General features: G+C 46.5%; 1 protein-coding gene across 2 annotated transcripts in view; it reads right to left on the bottom strand.

Moving 5' to 3' along the window:
• GALNT18 (polypeptide N-acetylgalactosaminyltransferase 18) overlaps window positions 1-19,134 on the bottom strand; it is a 431,143-nt gene that overhangs the window by 139,041 nt on the left and 272,968 nt on the right. For both annotated transcript variants that reach the window (XM_012456663.2, XM_064365175.1), the window contains exon 7: window positions 7,093-7,278. In XM_012456663.2, coding sequence (XP_012312086.1) covers window positions 7,093-7,278 — 186 coding nt within the window. The remainder of the gene's footprint in view (window positions 1-7,092; window positions 7,279-19,134) is intronic.

The following is a 19,134-nucleotide window of genomic DNA, read 5'->3' as shown; positions in this document are numbered from 1 at the left end:
TTTTGCCCATTCATACCTATAAAGAGCACTACATAATCCTCCTTTATGGATGAGGAGTTGAGACAAAGAGAGGTTCAGTAGCCTCCCTAGTAACTTGCCCAAGGCCCCACAACTAATAAATGGTGGAGCTGAGAATTGAACCCAATTAACCTGGGTCTAGAGTTTGTGCTTTTAATGTTACTCTACGTGTTTGGAAGATCCCGTCCTTCTGCCTCCTTGGACCAAGTCCTTGCAGGAGAAGCAGATTCTCTTTAAGCCTGGGAGTCTTGGCGCCCAGAGTACTTGTGTCCCTCATTTCTCAGGACATCAGAGAGGTGGCCCCTGAGCCACCACAGTACAGCAGCCAGAGAGCAGAAGTGAGACATGAATGTGTCCAGGAGTGAGAAGGATAGATAAGCCCTTCCCCCCACATTGCTTGTAGAGCAGAGTTGAGCAGCACTAAGAATTCCTGGGCCTGCACGCCAGCTGTTGAATGGGGCACGGAACAGGCTGAGAAAAAGCAATGCAAAAGCAGAGGCTGCTGAGGGGTCCATCCACTGGGGATCTGAGGAAGACCCAGTGCATTTCAGAGGATGACACCATGGCAGGGATGAAGGCCAGGGACCAGATGGGGCATGTGGTATCTCATAAGATGCCAGCCCAGAGCAGAGGCAGATGAAGAAGTGAAGCTCTCTCTCTCACCAGCACTGTGGTCCATCTGTGGGAATCCCCTGGTTCAAACATCAACTCCAGGGATCGAGTTATTGAGATTGGGCAGATTATGTCTAAAATATCTGAGAAAGATCACAAAAATGTCTGTATTTATCTGGACATGAACAGAGCACATTTTTCAGATCAGACAATGTGGGCTTGAATAAAAACACAATTTAGATATAGAAGAGATAGATTCATTTTTGCCCACAAGAGTTCAGGTAATATAAAAATTTGAACCTGCTATAGCCTGAAGGTTAAAGTTCTAAAATCACGAGGAGCAATTTCGGCTTCCTAGTACTTCTTAATGACCTCATCCATGACTTGTCCGCCGCACGCTCCTGCCCAGAGCCCTCCCTGCAACTGTTATCTGAGCCTTTCTCTGCTGGACTCCAGCTCCTTAAGGTCAGGAAACTTCCATCAGACTTACCTCTGTGCCCCCAGGCCGATCACTGAGCACGAGCTACATTGCTGAGTTGAGAAAATATTTATGAAATGGTGAACACAGGAACTGGTAATAGATGTAATCTATCTTCCAACCTGACCCCAAGGCATTCATTAAGTATTAACCCTTTACTTTCCACTGTACTGTATCCTTGTATCAAAAAACTGTGTCCAGGACCTGTTCATTCCTTCTCCCTTCATGTTATAATTGCCTTTATGTGATTGATTATATTTAACACTGTGTCTCAGTTTTGGAGGGAGCCACTAGAAGAACCCATCTCACAAAGGCCTCAGTGTTTTCCTAAACTTCTGGGTTCCCACAGGAAAAGTTTCTTTCTGCACTTAGGAACAGGGCAAAGTTTGCCTCCCTCCACATGATTGAGTAAAAGATGAGAGAGATATTATCCACCAGGTGGCCATCTCCTGCTGGGAAGCACAAGGTCTAGCCCTTTGTTCAGCTTATCTTTCTGAATATCAAGTCCCCTTCCCCTTCCTGTGAATCAACTGACTTTTGTCTTGCTGTTTTAATAGTTCAGCATGTCTGCACTGTATGTTTACTAAAAATTGCATCAGACCCATCTTCAGAGCAGGGGGCATACATTGAGAAGAAAGTAAACCTTCTCAGAGATCACCTTGGCCCTTATTAGAAAACAATACATGCATCTTCCTCTTTTGCCAAATACTTGGTGTAGTGAGTTGAATGGTGGCCTCCTCTAAAATTCATGTCTACCCAGAACCTCTGAATGGGACTTTATGTGGAACAAGGGTCTTTGCAGATATAATTAATTCAGGATCTCAAACGAAATCATCCTGCATTTAGGGTTTGCCTAAATTATGACCGCATATGACTAAAATGACTGATATCTTTATAAGAGGAAAAAAGAGGTCTGGACACACACAGAGACAAAGAGGAGAAGGCTGTGTGAAGACAGAGGCTGAGATTAAGGTGACATATCCGTAACCTGGAACACCCCAGGGCTATCAGAAGCTGGCCGAGACAAGGGAGGACTCTCCCCTCAAAACGCTGGAGGAAGCACAGCTCTGCTGGCACCTGGATGTTGGACTTCTGGCTTCCAGAACTGAGAGAGAACACAGTTCTATTGTTTGAAGCTACCAAGTTCATGGTAACTTGTTACCATGACCCTAGGAAACAAATATATGAACTTAGCCACATAAAAAAGTCCCCAGTATTGCAGCCATATAGTCACAAAATTTCTCATAGCTAGACTTAAAGGAATGCCATTATGAAGCACACGACAAGCCATCCCTGGCACCCAGCCTGTCTTTGGGCAAGAGAAGCAGTCTAGAGCTCCTGAACCCTGCCTGAGAAAGTACTGATGCTTTCCTGCAGACTGACTTTCTGTTTATTGACAAACAAACTGATGTTCAATTGTAGTAGCAGGAAGCAAGAGGTGGAGGCTCTTCAGCCTTTCAAAAGCTGGGGACTGGACGTGCTCAGGGAGCAGGTGAGAGGGCCAGTTCTGCTCAGCACACAGCTCCGAGGAGGACTCTGCTTAGAAGGCAACCAGCAGAGTATGTCTGCCCAGCATGAGCATTTTAAAGCTGTGGAAGGAATGTACAGGGCATAAACAGTCACATCAAGAGTTAACACTTATCTAGCACTTTCTGTGTGCTAAGCACTGATCAAAGTCTTTACATGTATTAACTTATTTAATTCTCAAAGCAGCCACCTGGGCAGGGTTGAAGGGCTCCAGCTCCATATTTGCAGCTGGGATGTTGTAGCTGAAAGGTTAAGTAAACTGGGAACAGATGTGCTTGCAGCTGAGGAAAAGGGATTGGGGCGTCACCATCTCAGGGGCAGCTGGTAAACCTCCCAGGGAAACTGTGTAGAGCAGGTAGCATTCATGCAACCTCCCTCTTCTTTTCCAACTCACCTTTACCAAGCACCTATTTATTATGTGTCAGACACTGTCCTAAAAACTGTGTACAGATAGGAATAAGTCACACTCTCAGCCTGAAAGGAGAGTCTGGGAGTTTCAGACAAGTAAACATACTCTTTGTGAACAAGGGTGAGGCATGGAAGGGAAGAGAAAGTGAAAGAGAGAATAGAAGAGGGGCCTCATTCTTCTTAGATTGTGGGGAGGCCAGGACTGGGGGCAAGGGAGGAGGTAAGCAATCAAGGAAGGCTTCCTGGAGTAAGCAACACTTGAGGTGAGTTTGGAAAAATGAGAAGGACTAGCTAAATGGGTGTTACCCAAATCTGGTCACTCTAAACTGTCAGATGATAGTTTAAAGGGCTTTTTATAGATTCTGGCACCTACCGCTCAAAATTCTCTCTGAGGATGAGACCCAGATGAGTATTTTTTAAAAGTTCTCCAAGTGATTCTGATGCAAGTGGTCTGAAGATCTGCTTTTACGAGTCACTGACCAAGGGAGAGAGGGATTACGCACACTGCCAGCAGACTCTTTCATTAGTACGCGTTAGCAAGGTCTCACCGAGCTCTTACCATGTGCCCTGCCTTGTGCTAGATATAATAACACAAAAATGAATAACGCAGTCTGTCCTCAGACAGCCCATGGTTTATTGCAGTGGTTCTCAGCGGTTCTGAAGAATTTTCCAAAAAACAGTTCCCAGGGCCCCTGCCAAACCAATTAAATGGTAATCTGTGGGGGTGGAACCCAGGTGATTTTGAAGTTCAGCCAGATTTGAAAGCCACTGTTCTAATGAGAGGGAGACTTTTAGACAACAGAACACTCTTTCACAGGCTGGTCATGTAATAACAGAGCTACGTATAGGAGGGGGAGCTCTTTCTCCAGTTGGAGCTGGCTTTCTAGAGGGGGGACCCCTGGAGCTGAGGCTTAAAGGATGGGGAAGATTTGGTAGGGTTGGGCACACAGGAAGAGGTAGAGGGTAGGGAATGCCAAGCAGGATGAGCAAGCACCAAGTCGTGAGAAATGGCATGGCATGGACGGTGTGTGACAGGCAGTTCCCATAGTCCACACAGTGTATGCAGACTTCAAAACAGGGAGTGGCGGCAGTGGGGTTAAAATACAGGCGGGAGAAAGCATGGGAACCTCCAATGCTGTGCCAAACACTGGCCTTTGGGCTTGATTTTGTACATAGCAGGAGTCATTTAAAGATTTCTTTTTTTTTTTCTTTTTTTGAGACAGAGTCTCACTCTGTCGCCCAGGCTGGAGTACAGTGGCACGATCTCAGCTCACTGCAACCTCTGCCTCCCAGGTGAAGCGATTCTCCTGCCTCAGCCTCCTGAGTAGCTGGGACTACAGGCATGGCTAATTTTTGTATTTTTAGTAGAGGTGGGGTTTTACCATATTGGCCAGGCTGGTCTTGAACTCCTGGCCTCAAGTGATCCGCCTGCCTCAGCCTCCCAAAGTGCTGAGATTACAGGTATGAGCCACAGTGCCTGGTCTCATTTGAAGATTTTAAGCGGGCAATGGCATGGGTGTTGTGAGTGTTTTAAAGATAACTTTGGGCAGTGTAAAGAATAAATTTGAAGGAGATAAGACTTGAGCCAGGAAAACCAGTTGAAGCTTGTGGCAGAGAAAAAAACAGGGCCTGAATGCAGACGTGAGAAGAGGTCGGGGTGGGAAGGAGGGCTTGTGATTGACTGGGACATTGAGAGAGAAGAACATTGAAGGATGATGTCAGTTTCACACTCATGTGTCTGACAGATGGTGGTTCCATGAATTGAGACAGAACAAGAACAGGAGCAGATCTGTAGGAAGAAGGTGGGCTCCGCTGGTCAGATTAAGTCTGACTGCCTGTGAGAACAGCCAGGAGGAGACGTCCAGCTGGCAGTTGGAGATGTGAGTCTGAAAGTGAAGGCAGAAGTCAGGTGTAGAGATATTAATTAGGGAGGCAGCATATGGGCGGGAGTCAAATACAAGGGTAGATGAGGTTACCCAAGGAGATGGGGAGTAATGAGGGCAGTCGGCCAAGGGTAGATCCCCCAGGGGCATGTAAGCACCCAGAGAAGGTAAGAGGAGCCCTTGAGGAGTTAGGAATAATCAGGGAGAGATGAGATTCCAGGGTGTGGAATCATGGACCCAAGAAACTACAGAGATTCAAGGAAAAGGTGGAATCCTACAGGTTAAAGACTTTAAAATGTCCATTAACTTAGGCAGTTGGGAGGTCTATGTTGACCTTGACAAAGCAGCCTTGATGAAGTATCATGATGTAGCTTGGGAGAAGGATAGAGAGATGAAGTATTGACTCTCTGTACAAGTTTAGTAAGAGGAAAAAGAGAACATCTGGACACAGGGAACAGGAGAGGCAATAGAAATGTTTTAGGAAACACACTGACCCTTTGCCTCTCACCTAAGGCTTTATCCTGGGCAATTCCACCTCTCCTTTGTCTTGTGTTCACTTCCCCCTACCCATATGATTTAGTTTGAACTACCTGCCTTGAGGAGTCACAGACAGACACTGGATTTCATCATTTTTCAATTAGTTTCACTCACTCAATTCTCTACCATTCATTGGGTGGCTGGGCATTTCAATACCTGTCAGCTGCAAGCGGGGAGGGCTAGAAGGTTTGCAGCTCTGGGGTACAGAGAGAAGGCGGTGAGAGTATGCTCACTCACCAGTCCTAAGCAGAGCCTGCAATTCCTCACTGATGAGCTCCTGGGGAGTTTCCAAGCATTCTAACATTTGCCATCAGAGGACACCTACCACAGGGCTTGACACCCCATGCAGGATACTGTGATTCAATCCTGACGATGAGTCCAGAAGGCACTTCAGTTCCCCAGAAACACACATACTGTCAGAAGCACAGTCCAGGGCTGGTTCATTAGGGTTGGCTGCATTTTGGCTGATATTTCTCCACTCCTCATTCTTGCTCCCAACTGCTGAAATCTCACTGATTGTGGGAGTATGCAACCCAACTCAAGTCCCTCTCTCCCGCGGTGGTGGCGTGGCCAGGAGGCAGGCTAAAAGCTCCCATCCCTGGCCCAGTCTACTTTCTCAATCATTTAACCAGAGTAACATTAGCTTGGTGTAGAGTTTAGGTACCAGGGCCTTCATATGGAAACTTTGAGCGAACATCAATCATTTCTCCATTAGAGGCTTCCTAAAGGACTCCAAAGGGGACTGCCTTGGCCTTGGGAGGAAAGAATAAGGTTGTGTAGTCAATAGCTCTGATAGCTCTGTCTCACACAGAATGCAACACAAGCAATGAACTCCAGGCAGACAGGCTGGTACACGGGTTGGAATCGTGTGACTGGCATCTGTTGGGTTTTCTCAACTCAGTAGTCCAAGGTCATTTCCACATGTTTCACTTTGACACATGGACACATGGCCTTGACACATGGCTAAATAAAACGAGCAGAGAAACAGTGCTTTTTCTCCGGCATCTTTTAAGTAGTGGTGACTAGAGGGATAGAGGACAGAGGTAGGCAATGATGAGGCTCTGTGAAGGTTAAAAGCTGTCTAAAAACTGCCCAGAATAACTCACATCTCCTAGTGAGGGTCCCTGTAGGTGTGTTCCTCATCCCCATCCATGTGGCTCAAGAAATCCGAAAAGCATATGGGTCTTTGTAACTCTGGTCAAAGGTTCAATGGAGAAGTTTGAATCTAATCTATAGGAAGATTAAGATACTTTTTATAAATTTTTGTAGTTGCTGGTATATTTGTAATCCAGGACCATCAAACATCTAATGTCAGAGAAGCTAAGGACCTGAGAGCATGAAGGAAACTTAAGCTCCCTGTCCAAACTTCTCATTTAAAATAAGGACACTAAGGTCCAGAGAGAAGTCCTCCTTCAAGCATGCTGACCAGGGATGGGGATCGGGGGAGAAGAAATGGCTTAGAGCCTCACGGCCCCTTTTCTTCAGCATATACTATGTTTTGGGGTTGAGTCCATTCTCACATGGCAAACAGGACTCCGGCCCATAGAAAGGAGGGTTTGGTCCCATATTTTGTTTTGTTTTGTTTTTCCACCGATTCCCAAGAAACTCATTCCCATCGGAGATCCCTACCTCCTGGGGTATGTTCCATGCCATGTAGACGTGGCTTTTAAATTCATCCATCCAGACTTCAGCCACCCTGAGAGCGTTCCTGCGGACGTGGGCGGTGAGGTCCTCTGTGTAGGGCTTGTGGGCTCGCTCAATGTGGGCGATCCGTGAGCAGGGCAGGACCTCCACACTTCCGCCACACTGCCACACCTGCAGAAGACATGGAGCCACTGGTCAGGGCCTGCCTAGCTCTGCTGTTCTGCACCAGGCCTCAGGAAGCCACTTGACATGAGCAGGAAGGAATTCAGCCCCTTCACTTTGACTCCCCAGATCACTCTCTGTGAGGGAGTGGTAGTCAATAGCTCTGATAGCTGATTTCTACTCCTATAGTAGCAGGATGGCTATGGAGTCATTAATTCCTATCTTGATTCTTACTGCTGTGGAATTACGAACAAAAAAAATGAATTCACTTTTTCCCTCCACCCGTGAGCCCTATCCCACCAAAAAAAAGAGACCAGACATTTTGTTCCAAAGATCTGGATTCTCCTTGCACTTGGGGGAGAAGTTAACAAAACCCTTGATGATATTCTCTGCAGCAGTGCTTGACATAAAGGAACCTGCACGACTCCCAGCAGAGACATCCCCTTCAAATGGACCACATGGGCCTCGACAAGAATTTGTGATCACTACAGAGAAGGGTGTCACCAGCACCCTTCTACTTCCCCATCTTTCCTAGGCCCTGGGTTCTCACTCAGTCCGAGGGAGAGAGCTGCAAAGAAGGAAATGACATTAAACTTCTTACCAACCATGGTGAATAGGAGCTTGATCCAAATGCGATTAGATTTTGAAAGATAAACCTTGCATTCTAAGTGTTAATGGGCAGTGTCTCGAAGCTCTTGCTACAATCTTTCTAGCCACCATGACCTTTCGATATTCCTAAACATGCAATCTTTTGTGCTTCAAAGCTTTGGACTATTCTGCTTGTAATTTTAGAATGCCCCTTGCCCCCAACTCCCTCTTCAGCTGAAAAAATTCACCCTCTCAAGACCTTGATCAGTCTGGGCATGGTGGCTCACACCTGCAATCTCAACACTTTGGGAGGCAAAGGTGGGAGAATCACTTGAGTCTAGGAGTTTGAGAAAAGCCTGGGCAACATAGTGAGATCCTGTCTCTACAACATTCTTTTTTAAATTAAAAAAAAAAAAGGACCTTGTGTCTTTATAATCCTTTGAGTATATACCCAGTAATGGGATTGCTGGGTCAAATGGTATTTCTATTTCTAGATCCTTGAGGAATCTCCACACTGTCTTCCACAATGGTTGAACTAATTTACACTCCCATCAACAGTGTAAAAGTGTTCCTATTTCTCCACATCCTCTCCAGCATCTGCTGTCTCCAGATTGTTTAATGATCGCCATTCTAACTGCCATGAGATGGTATCTCAATGTGGTTTTGATTTGCATTTCTCTAATGAGCAGTGATGATGAGCATTTTTTCTTATGGTTGTTGGCCACATAAATGTCTTCTTTTGAAAGGTGTCTGTTCATGCCTTTGGCCTACTTTTTGAAAGGGTTGTTTTTTTCTTGTATATTTGTTTTAGTTCTTTGCAGATTCTGGATGTTAGCCCTTTGTCAGATGGGTAGCTTGCAAAAATTTTTTCTCATTCTGTTGGCTGCCGGTTCAATCTAAAGATTGTTTCTTTTACTGTGCAGAAGCTCTTAAGTTTAATTAGATCCCATTTGTCTATTTTGACTTTTGGTGTTTTAGTCATGAAGTCCTTGCCTATACCTATGTCCTGAATGGTATTGCCTAGGTTTTCTTCTAGGGATTTTACAGTGTTAGATCTTATGTTTAATCTTTAATCCATCTGGAGTTAATTTCTGTATAAGTTATGGTGTAAGGAAGGGGTCCAGTTTCAGCTTTCTGCACATGGCTAGCCAGTTTTTCCAACACCGTTTATTAAACAGGCATTGTGGCACTGTTTACAATAGCAAAGACTTGGAACCAACCCAAATGCCCATCAAAGATAGACTGGATAAAGAAAATACGGCACATATACGCCATGGAATACTATGCAGCCATGAAAAAGGATGAGTTCATGTCCTTTGCAGAGTCATGGATGAATTTGGAAACCATCATTCTCAGTAAACTGACACAAGAACAGAAAACCAAACACTGCATGTTCTCACTCATAAGTGGGTGCTGAACAGTGAGAACACACGGACACAGGGAGGGGAACATCACACACTGGGTTCTTTTGGGGGGTGGGGAGGTAGGGGAAGGATAGCAGTGGGTGGGGAGATTGGAGAGGGATAACATTAGGAGAAATACCTAATGTAGGTGATGGGGGGATGGAGGCAGCAAACCACCATGGCATGCTTATAGCTATGTAACAATCCTGCAAGATCTGCATATGTACCCCAGAACTTAAAATTAAAAAAAATAAGAAACCAGTTTCTCTGAAACAAACAAAGACCTCGATTACATGGCCCCAACATTGTGGAGTCTTTGCTTGATTTTCAGAGTAGAACCAATTTCTCCCTCTTCTGGCCCCCACAACCCTTGATGTCACAACTTACCTGCTCATATGTCAGCCTCACTCACTGACTATGTATTCCTGGAGGGCAAAACCCATATGTCACTCATTCACCTAACAAAAGGCCAAGTACATAGAGACACTTTGTAAGTACTTGCTGAATAAATAAATAAATGATTATGCTTCATCACTCAATCAGTCAATGTATAAATGGTTGACACTTACTGAATTTCAGGTGAATCTGAAATACCTGGTTAGAGCTAATGAGAGTGGCTTCTGAGGGAAAGTAATCAAGATCTCCTGGCAAACAGTAGATATTACTTGCCAGATACTGTCAACTTCACCATGAACTTGGTAGATGAAGTTCAGATAAATAACATGTACCCATCAACAACAGTAAGTCTGCGATAAAGCCAGATTTGGATTTAGCTTATTCTCCCTGTGTTAGTTAGGAAGGGAATGCCTTCCCTTTCACTCATCCATATCATACCAGTAGGCCCTTGTAGGCTCTAGGCTTTTGGGGTTGGAAGGTGGCTTACTGATTTATCACTCACCTAAGCTTGTTTTGCCTGGAGTGTATAACTTAAGATCAGCAGAAAGGAAACTGACATCCTCCTTGAGCGTCTCCTATGTGCCAGGCACTGCTCTGTACATTCAGAAAGGCAGCAAAACACAGTGGGTGGGTTATGAGCAGAGTTGGCCATGACACTACTCAGGTTCACTTCCTGGCTCTGCTCCATGCCTGCTTTGTGACCTTGGACAAGTCACTTGATCTCATTGTGCTTCTGTTTCCTCCTCTCCACCAAGATCATGAGTACTTATCTCATAACGTCACAGAGAAAATTAAAGCAATTACATGCAACATGCTAAAAAAAAAACGCCTGGTGGATAATAAGCACGTGGTCAGTCTTAGCTATTACTTTCAAGCTGTAGAGCAGAATCTTTAGAATCACCCTGTGAGGCAGTTATTAACCCAATTCCAAGTGAGGGAATGGAAACTAAAGAATGTCTCTTGCCAGCCACGGTGGCTTACACATGTAATCCCAGCACTTTGAGAGGCTGAGATGGGTGCATCACTAGAGCTCAGGAGTTTCAGACCAGCCTGAATAACATGGTGAGACCTCATCTCTGCTGAAAATTTCAGAAAAAGTTAGCTGGATGAGGTGGCACATGCCTGTAGTCCCTGCAACTTGGAGGGCTGAGGCAGGAGGATCACTTAATCCCAAGAGGTTGAGGCTGCAGTGAGCCCTGATCATGTCAGACTGCACTCCAGTCTACGAACAGAGTGAGACCCTGTCTAAAAAAAAAAAAAAAAGAAGCTGATACTTAAGACAAAAGAATCTGTCTGATACCAAAGAAGCTCAACAAAGAGCCAACACTTTCCCCAAGATGATCAAGCTTTGAAAGGAGTTCCCTCATCCAGGGATGGTTCTGAGGATCATGAGAGGGTGACGCTGAAGGCCCCAGGCTGTGCACCTCCATTCCCAAGACCTGTACATTCTGGGACCAGTGCTGATTTCCTATTCACTTTGTTCAGGTTCAATGAAAGCCTGTGAATCCCATGAAGAAGTTATTGACAACACAAAGAGTCAGGGTAGTGATTCCTTTTGCGACTGGAACGGAGGCTGTTGCTTGACATATTTCAACAATACAACACAGAGCATTAGTCGTAAAAAACCTCTTTTATTACAAGACCTTCTTCTTAAAGAGCCAGCTCGCCATTTCACCTTAGAGTGGGTGCATCTGCAGGCATTCTAATCAGAATGGTGGCGAGTCCCCTCCCATCGTGCCTATAGACACAGCAGGAGTGGCATGACTGTCTAGCAACTGAATCCACTCCCCTCTTCCCACCCCTGCAGCCACCTCCCTTGTCCAGGCCACCATCATCATCTCTCATTTGGAGTCTGCCACAGACTCCAAACACCTGACCTCCCTCCTATATTCCTCCTCCAAGCTCTTCTCCACACAGCAGCTCGTGTGACTGAAGGTGTAAGGTGGACCACTCTGTCTCCTGCACCATGCCCCTAGCACGGCCCCTGATCTGGGCTTGGCCCTCGCCCACCCTTTCAGCCCTGACCTTGTGTTCCCCAATATATTCTATGCTGCAGCCTCTATGCTGTAGCCATGCAATGTTTTACTTCCTCTCATGTGGATTTTTCCCCCATTTCAGACTTCTGCACATGTGATGACATACCCAACGCTACCTGCCTCCCTGACTCATCCTCCAAGCATCAGCTCACCATCACTTTGCTGTGTCTCCTTCCGCTAGGTTTACTTGGTGTGCTGTGTGGCTCTGCCTTGTTCTCTGATCTAACACCATTGCAATTGCTTGTTTAATCACCTCCTTCCCTCTTGCAAAATGTTCTGAAGCTTGTCACCAAATTCTCCCTTAGACATGTGCTAAATGGTGCGCAGAAGAGATCCTGGGTTTCCAGGGCAGGTGGGAGTAGCGTGTCGCACTTGAAAGCACAGCTTTGGAGTCAGTGGAAACTGGATTCACATTTGTCCTCTGCCACCTGCTGCTGTGTCACCTTTGGTGGGTTACTTTGCTCCCAAGCCTCAATTCTGCCCTGTGGGTGAGGGAATGCAGTGGGGTAAGCATTTAACTTTGAGCCTACCTCAGTGTGAACACTACGAGGATGGCGGTCAAGGAAGCAAAGACACTCTGGACGTGGGGACAGGCCATCTGGGCCAGCTCTGGCCTCACCGAGTGCTTGTGGAGCGGTGTTGGGGTACTTAACCTCTTGAGAAACACCCATGACAGTGGGTACTGCACAGGGCTGTGGCCTCAGGAAGCCCCTACTGAAGTGCTCAGGATACTGGAAGCCCTCAGTCTGTGTGTGTGCCCATTATTATTTCATAATAATTATTACAGATGTTGCTATTTTGACTATTCTGTACGCCTATCTTTGGGGAGCAAACAGGCCACAGAGGACAGGGTCCTTCCCAAATGTCCACCCCAGCAGAGGGGCACACAAGGCTTCCTTCTCAGAGAGCACTGGTCAACATCCCCAGTCTCCTCCCTTCTATGAAAGGGCATTCATTTATGGAGAGGGTAACAGCTTTCACCTTGGCCATGGCATCTGGGTTCTTGGCAGCATCTGGGCTTTGCAGCAGAAGATGTGGACTCAGCATGTTTACCCCACCACTTCTGGACTCTGCCCAATGGTACTGATGCGAACAAGAGAAAGCCTGTGCCGGCCGACCCCTGGGTGATGAGTGTCTCCACTGACCAATGGCTTGACCCAAGAGAGAATTTCAAAAGTCATACACACAGCTCATTTCAGAGGCCCTCCTGGATGGTAGACAAAGGATAGGAAAGGAAGCCACTGGTATTTGGACCACATAGAGAATAATATCATAGAGCTTCTATGGAGGACTGGGAGGGGAAGGGGATAAGGAAGTGAGTGAAAGGGAGATGGGCCTGGGACATTAAATGTCTAATTCATAACTGGCACAATAGAGCAAGCCCCAAACCAGTGGGAGGATATACACAGGAAGGCCTGTGCTGGGAAAGCAGGGCAGCTGGATGGGGGACGAGGTGTGGGTACAGGGATGGCTTGACATTGTGAGCTTTGGTGGGTGGAGATGCCTAGGGGAGATAGGGCAGGGAGCTGGATACCAAAGGGGTGCCTGAGAAATGAACACCAAGGGTCAGAAACAGAGAAGGCAGGTGTGGTCATGAGGAACAGGGCACAGGAAGCAACCACCAAGATGTGGACCCTAATATCCACATAGGGTGGCAAGGGCAGGTGCTGAGTCCTGCAGGCACAGGCACACCTGATGGCACATCAGCACAAGGCTGGGTCCTGTGGCTTCTGATGGGCACTGAGCAACACGTTTCTTGACCACACTAAGTTCGTTGACCACACTAAATTCTTTCCTGTCTCTACCTCTGCACCTGCTACTGTGCATCCTGAATAATTTATCCCCCACTTATGACCCAGCTCAAATACTACCTTCTTTGACCCACCCATTGTAAATTAGCTCCCCTCTGAATAACCTTAGCGCCCTACCTTTTTCTTAATAACAATTACTAAAAATACTTTTACTTCTTTATTTATTGTATTTATTCTTTAAATGTCTGTCTCCTTTCACTGGACTATATGTGCCATGGAAACAAGAATCATGTCTGTGTGTTTACCACTGTAGGCCTCAGCACCTGCCACTTAGTCTATATTCAATAACTATTATTTGAATGAGTGAATCCAGTAATCTGAGAGTCCTGGGCTTTCACTGACTATAGAGACATGGTTTTAACTAGCTCAGCGGGATGCCCTAATAAAGGCCATAAACATAAAATGTGGCTAGATTTTACTGAACACAATGACTTTCTTCAAACTCAAGTGGTTTTTCAGCAAAGCTCTGACATTTAAGTGCATACTGCTGCAACCAAAGAGAGTTACTTTGGCTGCAGAGCTTAAATTAATGTCGTAAAACCTAGGAAGTCATCAAATAAGCACAGGCGATAGCAGGCGGCTTCCTCTTGTGGAACCATGAACTCACTGGAGAGAAAGCCTCCAACCTCACAAAATGCTCAGATTTGCCTACAAAGGAGCTGCTGGGACCACCTCCAGATGTAGCCAAGAACCTAAAGTGGATTGCAGAGAACAGTTACCCAGGGCAGAGCAAAATCACACTCACCACCCGGCCTTCCCAGAAAACCCTAGTCCTGTTATCACTTCTGAAGAGGCTTGAAACACCCACCTAGAACTACAAGAAAGCATGTAGGTCTTGGGGGCTGTTAGAGAGGGTTTGAATCCTGGCTCCGTCCTATTGTAGCCTTTGACTTGGACCTGTCTTTGGATGTCAGCTGCCTTTTTTCTGGTTGGGGGGTTGGGGATAACGATTCCCCAGGTTTAAAAGAGATGCTGTATATAAAAAGCTTCCACAACCAAAGAAAAGCATGTAGTAGGTTCTCAGGAAGGGTCAGATAACTTTCTCTTCCCAGGTTGGGGAGCCACTGGTACAAGGTCAGGGTCACATCTTCTATTGGCCACTCATACAAACAAGCCTCCTGCTCCCAAGCCTCAATTTCCCCCAGCTGCCAAATGAGGGAGCTGGACTCATGATGTCTTAGATCCCCTCTACTTTTTGCATTCTGTGATTGTGCATTTTCTAGCCAGTGCCTCAAATGATGCCCAGTACTTGAGACACAGCTGAGAGTTGTAAATTAGGTTAAAATAGGGACACACAGTAGACAAAGCAACGGGATGCAGTTTGATCATCTCTTCTACTCCAAGACTCATGACCACTCCACAGTCTATGACAGGGATGGCAATGAGTTTACACTCCTGTGTGAAATCCATTTGCTTGTTAATATCCTTCTGAAGCACTGTGTTGGGAAGAATTCTGAGGCTCTCTCCAGTCTCAGTGAAGAAGCACGCCACAATTTATTCATCACAGTTACCATGGGTAAGAGACTGGGGTTGGTGGCACCTCAGCCTTGTACTTCATAGCCACATCCACAAGATCAGATGCCAGATCCTCTCCAGCTTTTATCTCCTTATGACTTTTAATGAGCTCTTTGCTCTTGGCAAACTGTTCCCACTGTTCTCTTAGCCCAGAAAACCTCCTTCCTGCTTTCCACATCCATCCAAAGCCAGCCTGGCCCAGCTCCTCCAAACTCTTGGAACTCATGATTTGTACGACTCGTGTCGTCCTTATTTCTTGGCTCATGTGGTTAATTATCTTTTTACGTGTAACTGTCTTGCCTAACTTGGCCACAAAAGCTGAGACAAGAGTGGAAAGCCAAAACCAGCAGGCTATGGGGAGGAAGATGAGGTGGATGCAGGCTGAGGCATGGGGAGAGCTGGCAGAAGACTACAGACTCACTCACAGAATGGCCATATGGTTATCGATGTAGGCAAACAATAGGGCTGGGCAGGACACCCACTCTCCAGGCATCCTCCAGTTTTGCACCCTGGGCATCTCACTCACCACACTCTATCCTGGCTCTGAATGGGAATAAGAAAGGGAAAGGAGGGCCAGGTGCAGTGGCTCACGCCTGTCATCCCAGTACTTTGGGAGGCCAAGGCAGGCAGATTGCTTGAGTTAAGGAGTTCAAGGCCAGCCTGGCTAACATGATAAAACCCCGTCTCTACTAAAAATACAAAAATTAGCTGGGCGTGGTGGCAGGTGCGTATAATCCCAGCTACTCAGGAGGCTGAGGCAGGAGAATCGCTTGAACTCAGGAGGCGGAGGTTGCAGTCCATTGCACTCCAGCCTGGCAACAAAAGCGAAACTCCATCTATCTCAAAAGAAAAAAAAAAGAAAGGGAAGAGAGGTCTCAAATCTGGACAAGGCCAACACAAAAGCCAGGGTCAGGGCATGTGACAGAGCAGCCAGGACGAAGACAATGTCAGTGTGGAAATAACCTTTCTCTAAAATATCTCACTCTCACGCTGGCATCTTGTCTCCAGATAAGAGCACACTCCTTAACAAGGTTTGCAAGACCTCTGAGAACTGGCCCTGCCTGTTTCCTGTAACCTCTTCTCTCACGCTCTGCCACCTACTTACATCCAGTTATGCCATGGAAATGGGTGGATCCTATTCTTGGGTTTCTGTCCCCTCTTCCTGCCATGCTCTTTACTGGAAATTCCCCTGCCCACACCATGCATACACTTATTTGCCTTGCTAATCCCCACCTACCTCCCCTGGCTGCCCTAGTTTTGGCTCATCCTTGGCTTCGCATTCCTGTATCACCTGTACATCCTCTCGCCCAGTATGTGTGATAACTGTGTGTGAAATGTGTATGTGTAGCTTAAAGACACATAGTACAAGGAACAACTGTTGACTTGCCACTCCGCTCAGAAGCAATGCCTCTGCACTATTGTAGAAACCTCCGTGTGCTTCTCCTTACCCCCAGAGGTAACCCATTATCCTGAATGTTGTTAATAATTTCCTTGCCATAAACCTACAATGCACATTGCTTAGTTTTGCCTGTTTGTGAACGCTATATAAATGGAACCAGATTGTACGCATCCTGCAACTTGCTTCTTGCTTCATTTATTTTCATCGCCCTCGTGTTTTATTGTATCAATATGCAGTAATTTATGTATGCACTCTTTTGTTGGTTGACAGTCTTGTTTCCAGTATTATAAATGATGCTCCTCAGAACACGCTTGTATGTGTCTCCTGGTGCCCGAGAGTGGGAAGGCCTCCATGTATTTATCTCACAGTAAAATTTCTGGAGCAAAGGTTATACACACACGTTCAACTTTCCTAGGAAAAGTGACAGTTTCAAACAACATGGCCCACATTCTTCTCCTCCCAGCACAGATGAGGCTCATATTGCTTCCTATCCTTCCCAACATTTGACACTGTCCAACTTTTAAATTTTTGCCAATCTGATGGGCATGAAATTCTCCCTCACTGCAGTTTTAATTTGCAACCTCCCCTGATTACTAACAAGAGCGAGGCTTTTGTTATTTATGCGCCCACAATACCAAACTATGAGAGAAGGCTCATGTCAACTTTGCCCTCATCAAGACATTTTTGGTGCCTAAACAGGGCTGGCACATAAGCAGTGCTCAAAAAATATAAATTGCACGAATGAAGGAACCAGAGCTGGGCTTTAGTTCTGCGTTGTCCCCGCTGCACTTTACTTGGTGCTCTCCCAGGTTTCCCCGGGTACATATTTAGTTATTTTAAAGTGTAAGGGAACATTTTAAAAATCTGACAATGCTTATTTCTTTCATCGGAGCCTGCAGAGAAAGACTCCCTGAGGATATGGCTTCCCAAGCCCTCTTCTTGCAATAAACACTTTCAAAGAGTCCTCTGTGTGGAATTGCTGCTTGGAAAAAAAAAATGATGCTTTTTCCTGGAAGGTGTCCCTGAAGTGGTCTGAACATTTGGGTCAGCCCAACGAACACTTGAAGCAGCTCCTCTGTGTGAAAGGGATCCCTCAGAACTATCAGAGGCAGCAGGATTCACTGGGCAGAATTCCAGGGAGAGACAAGCTGGGCTGGAATGTCTGGAAGCTTTCCATGAAGAAAAACTTAAAGACTGTTTTGCAGGAATCTTGGATTTGCTGAAACAGCTGCTTACCCACAGGAAACCCAGGGTCAAGTTTGAGGGGTGACAGTAATTGTGTCATTCTCAGCAAACTGGCCCATCCCATACAGGGGCCCTGGCTTTTCCTTGGACCCCAATGCTCAGACTATAACGATTGGGCCACAGGAATTCAGGGAAGGAAATTTCAGGATTGCTTTGCAAATAAATGTGTGGTAATTGAGACTAGAAGGTATCTTTCATGGTTCTGACCAAGAAGGGCTTATTCATGGTTACCTCTAAGCTCTTATCGGTCAACAGTCCTGATTACTATTGTTCAAACTCAGTCCAGATGGGACTCAAGACAAGTTGGAAAAAGGAAGACATCAGGCTCTGACATCCAGGGTTTGGGAAACTGAGCCAGGAGTGGGGTACTCTCCAAAGGTGTGGCAGAGATCCCTATTGCTCACTGACACCCGGGCACTCCTCCACATTTCCCTGTACCCCAGGCAGTCAGGAGGGTGCAAACTAATGAGAGAGGACATGGCCTCTGCCACTTCCCAGGCAGGTGGGTGACTATCCAGTGTGTCTCTGTAGGTGCACTTGTACTCCCCGCCCCACCATCTGCTGGATTTTTAAGTCAGGGTGAACTTGAAGTTCAAAGATGCCGCACCCACAAGAGAAGCAATCAGAGTCCCCAAGTCACTACTTGGAGAAAAGCGGCCCAGGAGAGCCTCCCAGCTGGCCTTCAGGGGACTGTGTGAGCCAAACAGGACGTTTCCTGGGTAACCTCTGTTTCCAGCAGTTCTGAGAGCTGCTGTTTCAGTCTGTGATGCTGCCAGTATGTAAAGAGGCAAGTTGACCAAAGAGGCATGGTCCCTGCAGGCACCAGTTGCCAGAGGTTCAATCTGTTGCGTGGGGCTCATAGGAGAAAACTCCAGGCATAGTGTCTGGAAGGTGACCACTTTCCAATTCCAGCCGAAGAGTCCATTCAAAGCAGGACCCCACTAGAGGCTGAGGATGCAGGGAGCAGATCTAGCCCCAAGGGATGAGAGAGGGAGCTGCAAGGGACAGACATTAGGACTCCTGCACATCGGGCTGCCATGAGAGTTTGGTTCAAACTCAGAACCAGAGCAGAGGGCAGAAAACCAAGGGTGAAGCTGGCCAGGGTGGAAGAGGAAAGGTCCAGGCTTGAAGATGACATATACCTCCAGGTTCCTTGGAAAGCCACAGACAAAAGCCCTGTGGCAACACCACTCATGCAAGAGGGAGCCAGCTGGTGGGGCCAGGGCTGCAGCCACACTCTTCCAGCCCTCGTCAGGGGACACAAAATCTAAAAGGAGCTGACCCTCACAGCTTCCCACTGCACAGGGCTGGGAAGGTGAACTAGTTCAAGTCCAGGCATATCTATGGAACCAAAACCCTAGAGAAGCCCCACGCTCAGAGACAGAAGTATTAGCAAGTTCCAAATCAGGGTCTCGTTGACACGTGTGCTATTCACTGTAATCAATTCTTTGTTTTGAAATAAGATTTCTGGC

Source organism: Aotus nancymaae, unplaced genomic scaffold, assembly GCF_030222135.1.
Source record: "Aotus nancymaae isolate 86718 unplaced genomic scaffold, 86718_ANA_hifiasm-v0.15.2.pri h1tg000059l, whole genome shotgun sequence".
In the NCBI taxonomy this organism is placed as follows: Eukaryota; Metazoa; Chordata; class Mammalia; order Primates; family Aotidae; genus Aotus; species Aotus nancymaae.
The sequence above is the reverse complement of the archived record's forward strand: the minus strand, read 5'-3'. Positions and strand labels throughout refer to the sequence as shown.